The sequence below is a fragment of the Phoca vitulina genome, unplaced genomic scaffold (assembly GCF_004348235.1).
Source record: "Phoca vitulina isolate PV1807 unplaced genomic scaffold, GSC_HSeal_1.0 scaffold35, whole genome shotgun sequence".
In the NCBI taxonomy this organism is placed as follows: Eukaryota; Metazoa; Chordata; class Mammalia; order Carnivora; family Phocidae; genus Phoca; species Phoca vitulina.
In genome coordinates this window covers 19,517,222-19,528,082 of record NW_022589738.1, presented here as the reverse complement: position 1 = coordinate 19,528,082, position 10,861 = coordinate 19,517,222, and the positions used below count along the sequence as shown (strand labels likewise).

Below are 10,861 nucleotides of genomic sequence, written 5' to 3'. Positions count from 1 at the left end.
GCCTTTTTCCACCCCCCCCCCCCCCCACCGAGGCCAATGGGACTGACTGTGACAGGCATGACTTTCTGTGGAAGGCGGCGAGGGTGTGACATTGACTGTGAGAGAGAGCATGACGGCGTGTGTCGGAGACAGCCGGCGAGCCTACAGATTGGTAACCAGGTGTGCAAAGAAGAGAGAGAGTGTGGGAAGCTGCGATTGCGTGTGTGTGCGTGAGACTGGCGGCTGGAACCACGGACGACACCGTGTCTGTGTGAGAAACTACGGCCGGGCGCTGGAAAATCACCGAGAGACTGAGTGCGGACTAAGGCACTGTCGCAGAGCCCGGAGGTACGCGTGGCGTCCTGTTTAGGCCCAGGTAGCCGGGACGGCGCCTCCGACCCCGTTGGACCGGCGGACGGTGGTGAGCGACACACCCCGCGTGAGCCCGCACGGGCACGAAGGTGTGGCGGAGCCGGTCAGGGACTGGGTGCGGGCGAGAAGCCCCCCTGTACATCCGCACGGCGCCGTGCTCGGGACACGCATGGTGTGTGAACCTTCATGCAAGGCTGTCGTAGCGACCCAAGTCCTGGGAGCCTCGTGGAGAAGAGCTGACCGTGAGACAGAAGATGGCTGTGAGGCCCAAGATCCAAGCCTGCGGGACCGTGTGCGCGGAGCGTGAGGCTGTAAGCGTGTGTGTGTGAGTGGGTGAGGGGGTGAGGGGGTGAGTGGGTGTGCCTGAGACCAGTGGCAGATGGATGACAGGTACGACTCCAGTCTGGCCCAGAGGCTCCGGGACCGGGACGGCATGGGAGAAAAGGATGGTGAGGCCGAGTGACTGAAGCAGTACGAGAGACCATAGAAGTGTCCGAGCGAGAGCCGAGGAGGCACATGGCGCCGTGTGAGAGAGAACTGGACGGCCGAGCGGTGCGGCCGCGTGTGCGGGTGTGCGCATGCGCACCTTAGCGTCCGTCAGGGACGGGGGGGGGGTGCCCGATGGGGGCTGGGGTGAGAGGAAGTAGGAGAGGTGGTGATTGAGGTCGTGTGCGAGAAAGTTCCTGAGAGACCAGCAGGGGCTGTAAATCGGGCTGAGTGGCAGAAACGTCTAAAGGCACGACTGCGTGTGTGTGCGTGTAAAAAACTGGTGAGAGGAAGTGTCGGTGATCGTGGCCGAATGAGGGAGGCTGTTAAGACGTGAGTGTGTGTGTGTGTGTGTGTGTGTGTGTGTGTGTGTGACGCTATTAGTAGGAGACCAGGAATCCATGACGGAGAAAAAATGACCCCGAGGGCAAGTCCGAGAGGCTGTGGGACCGAGTATGTATGTGAGCCTGTCCCTAAGGGCCTCCTAGTAGACGCTGCAGATCCAGAATTGCGTGTGTAACTGTGTAAACGAAAAAAGTAAGAGAAAATGACCAAGACCAAATGAGACTGTATGAGAGACCACGGATCGAATGTGCCAGGCGTGGGAGAAAGCCACTTCCTCCACTGGTCTCGCCTCCTCTATCCCCAGTGCTGTCTTCTCCCAGTTCTCCAAAACTTGAAATTCTGGAGTTTCCCAGGGCTTCACCTAGGCTTCCCTTCCCTCTCCTCAAGCCCTCTCCAGGGTGCTCCGGTCCAGTCCCGACACTTGAGACACCACTTAATCCCCCCACCGGTGATGGCCACATTTTTTACCTCCAACCCAGACTCTTCTTCGTCGCACGTGTCAGAATCTCTCTAGAGCTTTGGTGGTTGGCCTATTCATTCAGCGCCTGTTTATTGAGCCCGCAGACACAGCAGTTCCCAAACCAGACAAATCCCTGCCCTTTGGCGAGCAGGTATTTTAGTGAGGGCGACGGACAAGAAGCAGATAAGTACATCATCATCACGTGGCAGTGCAATAATTTCGTGAGACGAGACTTTCTCAAACTGTTTAAATACGAGAGCTGCTGTCATTTTATTGCACAGACGTGGGAAAAGAAAGCACCAACCATCCTCTTCCCACAGGGAGTCCTCGGAGTATACGGTTTAGGCACAAAGGAAGGATCGATTATAACCTCATTACCGGGGCAACCGGGGATTAGAAAAAACAGCCAACCAGAATCACAGATTTCTGGGGGAGTTTGTTTCCACAGGATAACACAGCGCTGATGTCTGAAGTCTTGGAATCTTAACAAAACCCCTTTGTTCAAAGCAGACTTCCAAAGACAGGCCTGTATGATCAGGAAACAGAGTACATGTGTAATGGATACAGATGTCAACACGCCTTACTGCCCCATAACACAAGACCAACATTCTTGAGAAAGTTCTCTTTTAACACCTGCCCAAACCAAAGTCTATTACCTTGTGCTAATTTGCAGAACGGTACCTCTCTCTCCACGAACACAGAGGAAACAAGACCTTGCCTTCCTAACTTTCTTAGACTCCTTTTTGTTCATTGAAGAGATTCCTGGTTTTGAAGTGAGCTCTGGAGTTTCACTCATCAGGGCTAATAAGAAACTTGAACAAAAGAGGGGCTCCTGGCCAGCTCAGTCGGAAGAGCATGCAACTCTGGATCTCGGGGGTTGTGAGTTCGAGCCCCACATTCAGTGTAGAGATTACTTTAAAAAAAAAAAAAAAGAGCAGGTCCATGGAGCTTGGTTTTACCTGCACAGAAAAGGGGCTGAAGAGGACGTAAGAGTAAAAGAAGGAGCACGTAGCATCATTTTTATAGATGACACCTACAAAGAAAAAGAGGTGTCAGCGGCTAGAATGGCTCTTAAAATGTGCTCCCCAGACCAGCAGCAGCGGCATCACCACCTGGGAGCCTGTTAGAAATGTACATTTTTGTGTCCCACCCCAGACCTACAGAATCAGAAACGGGGTGGGGGGGGCAGCACTCTGCGATTGAACACATCTTCCAGATGAATCTGAGGCACACTAAGGTTTGAGAGCCCCTGGGCTACCGAGTGACAGGGGTCCAATACAAAAAAGGTAGCTGGGGAAGGCCTCTGTGGGGGGGGGCATTTTGTGTCTATCTCCTCTTTTGGAGCATAAGCCCCTTGAGGGCCAGGATTTGGGGCTGTCTTACTCTCTGCTCTGCCCAGTGCCAGGAACAGCATCTGACACCCAATAGGTGCTTAGCAAACGCTGAATGAATGTATTTAAGAAACAGCGCCTACTGCATGCCCGGCGCTGTTCTGAGGACTTTTAAAAATCTTAAACTCCCAATCTTTGCAACAAACTCTATGCTGTGGGCTCAGGGAGGGGGTTGTCACCTACCCCCAGTTACTCGATAGAACATGGCCAAGCTGATTCCCTCCCCAGGCCAGTGTATATGTGTGTGTGTGGGGGGGTCCCAGCTGGAGGCCCAGGACAGTCGATATCCCCAATTCACTCTCAAACCCTTCTCCCCACACTCTTCTCACTTCCCCTTCTCACTTCCCCCCCCTGCTGACCTCCCCTGCCCTTGCTGACCACAGGCAACCTCACTTTCAGGAAAGAGGATGAAGCAATTATCTTAATGCCTGCTCCACTCAATGAGGGACACACTGAGCTCATTTCATCCTTGTTCAACACCCACATGAGGTTGACCCATTGTGGGAGAGACTGCATTTTACAGGGGGGAAAAAAATGAGGCTCAGAGAGTTTCAAGCGACTTGCCCAAGGTCACACAGCCAGGACGTTTATGCTCCAGGGAGCACTGATTGAGTGCTAAGGAGTTGCTGCTGGGCAGGGTGTGGTTGCTGGGGATACAGTGACAAGCAAGACCGGGATCAAGAGGGAGACAGGAGGTAGGGAGGGGAGAGCGGGGCAGGAGGCTCCGGGGCAAAGGTGCCAGGAGAGAAGTCGGAACTGCGGAGACCCTGCATGGCACCCTCCCCTCCCCCCCTGCCCCGCCCCCCGCAGCCCTTTTCCTGCCCAGTTCCTCCTGGCCCGGTTCCTCTTTGCCCTGATCCCAGCGTCAGGTCAGCCCATACAAAGCCGGGCCTCCTCTCTGGCAGGGCGGCAGGACCGCAGGGGTGCATGCTCAACATGCGGGCTCCTCAGTTGCTGTTGCTGCTGCTCGCCCTGCTGCCGGCTGCAGGTGAGTGCGTGAGGGCCCAGCTGGCCCGCAGGGGTGCCCGGACCCATCACACCGCTGACCATGCCCCCCCTCGCCCTCCCCCCCGCGACCTTGTTGCAGGCTCAGTGTCCGTCCTCTGCTTCACCCACTATGAGGAATCCTCCGGCATATGCAAGGGCCTCCTGGGGGGAGGTGTCAGTGTGGAAGACTGCTGTCTCAACCCTGCCTATGGCTTCCAGGAGCCTGGCAGCAAGCTTTGTCAGGCATGCAGGTGAGGGGGAGACTGGGGGCCACCCAGGACTGGGCTCTTTCCTTCTCTGGGGTTTCCAAGGGTGACTCCAAGGCCCCGATCATGACCATAGCTCGGGGTTTCTCAGTCTCGCCTCTATTGACATTTGGGGCCAAAAAATTCTTTGTTGTGGGGGCCTGACCTGGGCATTGCAAAGCCTGTGTTTTGTAACATCCCTGGCCTCCCACTAGTTGCCAGTAGCAACTCCCCCAACCAACTGTGACAACCCAAATCCTCCAGACATTGCCAAATGTCCCCCCAGGGGCAAAATCGGCCCTGGTTGAGAACCACCGCCATAGCTTACATTTACTGAGCACCTCCCACGTACTGGAAGCATTAGAGGGTGGGGTACAGGTCAAGTGTGTTCTGAAGGTAGCTCAAGTCCCCTAATTGTGATGCCAGCTCACGTTGAGTGCTTACTGCATTACAGACATGTCGGGGTGGGAGAGTTTGGGAAATTCTCAGGGCAGCTCCAGGCCCCTAATTATGATGACACTTCACGTTCATTGATCACTGCCAGCCTACTGGATGCATTGCAGAGCTCAGGGGTAGCTGGCAGATTTCTGAGGGTGACACTGGTCTCATCATGATGCCAGCGTACATGTAATGAGCCCTCACTGAACGCCAGACATGTTTTCTAACAGCTTAGCGTATATCCCAGGTACACCATGGGGATGGGAAGCTTGAGGGTTTTTGAAGGTAGCTCTGGGCCCCTAGTAATGTCAACAGTTCACATCAATTTAGTATTATGCTGTGCATGGGGTTGGGGATAGATCTGGAGTAGTTCTCTTCAAAAAAAAAAATATATTTTTTGAGAGAGAGAGAGCGCAGGAGCGGGAGGAGGGGTAGAGGGAGAGAGAATCTTAAGCAGGCTCCACACTCAGTGTGGAGCCTGATGCAGGGCTCGATCTCACGACCCTGAGATCATGACCTGAGCTGAAATCAAGAGTCAGACGCTTAACCGACCGAGCCACCCAGGTGCCCCAGATCCGAGGTATCTCTGACAGGGTCTCTGAGCTCACTGGGACAATAGCTTCTATTTATTAAGAACTTTTTGTTTGCCAGCTACCGAGCATGGTGGTGGCCTGGTAGGTTTCTGACAGCGGTTCTGGGCCCTTAGTCCATACATTTGCTTACTGCATGTCCGGCACTAGCCTTGGGGGACTTCAAAGTGTTCCAGGTCCCCAGTCATGAAGGTCGGTACTTACTGTGTGCCCCCCTCTTCCCGTTCAATCCCTAACATCCCTAAGGGGTGCGTACCCTGATCAATCCATTCCATGTACATTTATCCTGCACCCCCGCCTGTGCCTGCCCTCGCCCCGCAGCCCAGTACACCCCATCCTTGCCAGCTCAAGCTAGGGTAGGACACGTGTGCTCCTCTCTACAGGCCCCCACAATGGTCCCCGTGGTCTGCGTGGGCCCCCTGCTCAGTGACCTGCACTGAGGGATCCCAGTTGCGGCACCGGCGCTGCAGAGGCCATGGTGGGCAGTGTGCCGAGAAGGTGGAGCCCGGGACCCCTGAGTGGCAGCTGCAGGCCTGTGAGGACCAGCCGTGCTGTCCTGGTGAGGAGGCTCAGCGAGGCAGGCCAGCGCTGCCTGTCGCCTGGCCCTGGGAACGCACAATCAGTGCAGGGGCCCTGAGGGTAGGACTGCGCCTGATGTTTGTGAGGCGCTGAGGAAGAGGCCGGTGTGGCTGGAGGAGAGTTGTGGGAGGCAAGGTCAAAGGGGGGCCCGATCCTGTGGGCCACGGTGAGGACGCTGGCTTTTATTGTGTGGTTGTGGGCAGAGGAGAAATGTGATCTGACTTGGGTTGTGTCAGATCCCTCTCACTGTCTGGAGGAGGATGGATGGTCTGTGGTGAGGGCTGAAGCAGCGGGACCCGCGGGAAGGCTACTGCAGTCATCCGGACAAGCACCGATGGTGGACTGGGTGTGGCAGAGGACGTGGGGCACACAAGGAAGCGAGGACCCCTGAATGATGCCCCCACTTCCCTCCTGTCCCCCTCTCTTCTCTCCCATAGAGATGGGTGGCTGGTCTGACTGGGAGCCCTGGATGCCTTGCTCTGTCACCTGTTCCAAAGGGACCCGGACCCGTCAGCGAACATGTAATCAACCCACCCCCAAGTGTGGGGGCCACTGCCCAGGAAAGCCACAGGAGTCTGAGGCCTGTGACACCCAGCAGGTCTGCCCCAGTGAGTGAAGGCCACTGATGTGGGCACCCAGGGTGGGTCTGGGGGTTACAGCAGGGAACTTCCAGGGTGGGAGGACTTCACGTGTGACCACACTTGGTGTCCCCCCAACCCCCACTCCACCACAGTACACGGGGCCTGGGCCGCTTGGGGTCCCTGGGGCCACTGCTCGGGGTCCTGCCACGGTGGACCCAGCGCACCTACCCAGAGACGAAGCCGCACGTGTTCTGCACCTGAGCCCTCCAAGAAGCCTCCTGGGAAGCCGTGCCCAGGGCTGAACCACGAAACCCGGCCCTGCTCTGGCCTGCCACCCTGCCCAGGTACACAGGGATGAGGCCCCTGACACTCTGTTCTCGATTCAGTCACCAATGCTCTGCCATTTCAGGGGACAGAGATCTTAGACCATGTGACCATGGAGCTCTTCATTTTGGGGCAGTCCGCCTCAAGGGTCTAGGGGCTGATGGGGAGATTGAGGTGACCTTTCTTCTCACTCCTATCCCCCACCCCCACAGTGGCTGGGGGCTGGGGGGCATGGGGTCCTGTGACCCCCTGCCCTGTGACCTGTGGCCTGGGGCAGACCCTGGAAAGACGGAAGTGTGATCATCCTGTGCCCCAGCATGGGGGCCCCCCCTGTGCTGGTGAGGCCGTCCGGACCCACATCTGCAACACAGCTGTGCCCTGCCCTGGTCAGTAGCTCAAGATGTGCCATCTCCATGCCTAAGCCCCTCACCCATCCCTGCTGCTAATGCCTTGTTCCTGCCTCGAATGCCCCCATTCCTGGCCCTGTTGCCTCGGCCCCACCTCTGACCACCGCTGCTCCTTCCGCCCGGTCGTCATTCCTTCCTCTGAATCCCCTCACTGGCTCCCTTCTTTGGTGCAAGCCCTGGTTGCCCCTGTCTCTGCAGTGGATGGAGAGTGGGGGTCCTGGGAGGAGTGGAGCCCCTGCATCCGTCGGAACATAAACAGTATCAACTGTAAGGAGATCCCGGGCCAGCAGACACGCTCGAGGAGCTGCAAGGGCCGCAAGTTTGATGGACGGCGGTGCCTCGGGCAACAACAAGTTATCCGTCACTGCTATAACATCCAGCAATGTAGCTGTGAGTGCCCCCACCCCCGGCCGACTCCACTGTGAGGATGGGGCAGCCTGTGCGGGGGGGGCGGGGGGGGTTCTGATTCTACCTTGGACCCCATGTCCCTGCCGCCTCTCTGTCTCTGTTTCTCTCTCTCTCTCACCACCTCCACTGAGACCTCTCATTCGGACTCATTGCAGGGAAAGGCTCATGGTCGGAGTGGAGTTCCTGGGGGCTATGCATGCCCCCGTGTGGACCCAACCCCGTCCGCACCCGCCAGCGCCTCTGCACGGCCCAGCTCCCCAACTTCCCGTGAGTGAGGGGGCAAAGCGTGCCCAGGAGGGGGTCATGATATCCATATGTGAGCAGTGAGGGTGGGAGAGTCGGCTCAGCTCCCCACAACCAGGGCATCCTCCGCTGGGTCTAAGATGCCTGCCTTGACGAGTGTCCTCTCCCTCCTGCCGGAAGAGGAAAGTCACTAAAGAAGCAGCCGAGAAAGAGGATCCTGAGGGGAGAATGAGTAGCCTCTGTGCCCTTCTACCTCTCATTCAGTCCCCCAGCCATCCAGCCACTCAGCCAGTCCTTCCTGTGACCATGCACTCGGCCCTCTCGGTTACCCATGCTTCCATTTGCCCCTTCAGTCACTCAGGCCTTCATCCACTTACTCATTCCTTCAGCCACCCACATCTCACCCAACGTCTCACCGCCCCAAGACGCTTGAGGCCTTTTTGGCAACACTTGCAGACACACAGAACCCAGGTCCCGTGGGTCCCCTGAGGGATCCAGGTCAGCAGGGCCCTGGAACAGAAGGCTGATGCAGAGCAGTTGGTACATGGAAAAGGGGCTGACACCTCGCCCTGGGTCCAGGAAGCTGATCAGGGGTCACCCAGCAGGAAGGGGTCAGGAAAGGCATTCCCAGTCTCAAGACTGTGTGAGCAGAGTCCTGGATACTGGTGACCAACTGCCCAAAGCTGGTTTCCTGGTGGCCCAGGTGTTAGAGAGGGTGTAAACACTCACTCCTCCCTTCTTTATTTCCACATACGTCAAGCCACTAGATGAAATGGGCTATTTTCAATTCATGGAAGGCCTGCCATCTGGGAAATGGTCTCCGGTTCTGGGGTTTCTAGTAGGTCCTGAAGATGAGTTAGAGGTGTTGAATGGAGGCAGGAAGCACTTGACAGAGTAGGGAAATGCATGGATTTGATTGAGGGAATGGGGGTGAGAGTGAATGAATGGAATACTTGTTTCGTGGGAGGAACAAGCCAGGCAAAGACCATTCTGGATGTGGGACTAAGTCTGGATAAGGTGGAAGAGAGAGGGATTGGCTTGGGCCAGGCATGTGGGCCCAAAAACAAGACCTCAAATACCAGGCAAGGCATTTGGTTTTTTTTTTTTTCCCCCCAGTGGGCAATGGGGAGAGATGTGAAGGGTTTTGGAGGTAAGAGAAGGTAGCTCTTGTCAACGAGTAACAATTACTAGCATTTATTGAGTACTTACTGTGTACCAGACACCACTCTGAGCACTTTACCAAAATTAACTAATTTATCCTCACTCAGCCCAATATGGTGGGTATCATTATTCTTCTGATTATTCCCATTTTTCAGATGAGCACAGGGAAGATAAAGAAACTGCCCAATATCTCATAGCTAACAAATAGTTAGCTCAAACTCAGTAAGAGTTTGTCGAATGCATTCTTGCCTTCCCTGAGCTTCTCCCCTCCATTCCCCCTCTAATGCCCCAGGCCCACCATTACCGTGGTCGAAGGTCAGGGTGAGAAGAACGTGACCTTCTGGGGGAAACCATCAGCACGGTGCGAGATGCTGCAGGGGCATAATATGGTGGTGGAGGAGAAACGGCCATGTCTACACGTGCCTGTCTGCCAAGACCCTGAGGATGCGCAGCCCTAACACCGCCCTCTCCCACTCTGACCCCCTGCCCTCCCAGACCTCAATAAATGGTCCTCTTCCCCAGGAGTGGGGCAATAGCATCTTCTAGGCCAAAGGGCACGGCACGGGCAGAGATGCAGTGGCTTGTTGTGGAAAACAGTATTTTCCACCGTGGTCACAGCTGGGCAGGAGGGAAGGGGAGTATCCGTCCCTTCGCCGCTGCCTCAGCCCCAGGGTCTGCCCCCCCCAACCACCCCCCAACCCCTTGCCCGGCGTCCCGGGGCGTCCAGCACGTCCCTCTGCAGAGCTCCGCGTTATGGGTTTTCTGGTTGGCTACTCGCCTGGCCGGCACTTTTTGATTGGCCGGCGTGCCTACGTTCCCCCGCCGCCGGAGCCTCTCGGCTGGCGGGTTCCGCATCAATCCCGCTCTGAGCCGCGGCAGAGGCGGCAGAGGCGGCAGAGGCGTGGCTGGGGTTGGCACCCGGCCGCGTGAACACCTGCACCCACCCACTCCCAACAGCCCAGATCCAAGGCCGCAATTAGCGGGGACCGAAAGGGGGGTGGCGGTTGGCGGGGGGTGGACCGAGGAAGTGCCTATGAGGTGCTCTGAGCTGGGGCGGGAGCGAAGAGAAGCCAGAGTCAGCATCTGCCAGAAGGAGCCCCTCTGACAAACCCAGACACAGATTCCTTTAGTATTTGTGCATTCATTCAACACTTTATAGCGTCTACAGCATACTAGAACAAAGTCTGGGCATCTGGGGTGGAGGAGGACTGGTAGAAGGAGAGGACATGTGAGCGAGGGAACAAACTCAGAATATGCGATCCTTTCGTTGAACATTTTTTTTCAACACTTATCAACGCCTACTGTATACTAACAATAGCGCTGGACATCATGGAGACAAGAGGAGTCAGAACAGCACGTGTCTCCACAGTGAAGGGAACAAACCCAGACACTAAAGCTGTTGGCATTTGCTCAGTGTTGCACTAATTAGCATTTACTGAATGCTGAGCCCCTGGTGATGAGGCGAATCATAAGAATCATCATAATTATGGTATTAGCTAATACTTAGAGAGTGCTTGCCGTGTGCCTGGTAGTGTTTTAGGTTGCACAGCATGAATTCATTTACTCCACAACAAGCCTATGAGGGTCACTATTATCATTATTCCCATTTACAAAGGCACAGAAAGGTAGCAGGCTGGACATTTGAAGCACGATGTGTGCTATGAGTGGAGGGACGCCTCTATGGAAGGGTTCAGATGGGAGATGCGTGACACCTGGATTCTGTCAGGGTGCTCACTTCTCTGGGTCGGTTTCCCCCCATAAAATAGGTCAGTTGATGGGTTGAAATAAAGACCAAGTTGAATTTTTGGCCATCTTGGGAAGAATGAGCTGAAGGGAGTGATTCTGGTTGCTTACTACAGGGTATG

General features: G+C 55.9%; 1 protein-coding gene across 2 annotated transcripts; it reads left to right on the top strand.

The window, feature by feature from the left end:
• Positions 1-40: 40 nt before the first annotated feature.
• On the top strand, positions 41-9,536 carry CFP (complement factor properdin). Of its 2 annotated transcripts, XM_032426602.1 has the most exons (9): positions 41-4,021; positions 4,121-4,271; positions 5,677-5,852; positions 6,310-6,480; positions 6,606-6,797; positions 6,990-7,163; positions 7,383-7,574; positions 7,748-7,859; positions 9,289-9,536. In XM_032426602.1, the coding sequence occupies exons 1-9, from the start codon at positions 3,805-3,807 to the stop codon at positions 9,452-9,454; spliced, it is 1,551 nt and encodes a 516-aa protein (XP_032282493.1). In that variant the 5' UTR covers positions 41-3,804; the 3' UTR covers positions 9,455-9,536. The 2 variants fall into 2 exon arrangements, with proteins under 2 accessions (XP_032282493.1, XP_032282494.1); XM_032426603.1 differs by lacking the exon at positions 6,606-6,797.
• The last annotated feature ends 1,325 nt before the right edge of the window (positions 9,537-10,861 follow it).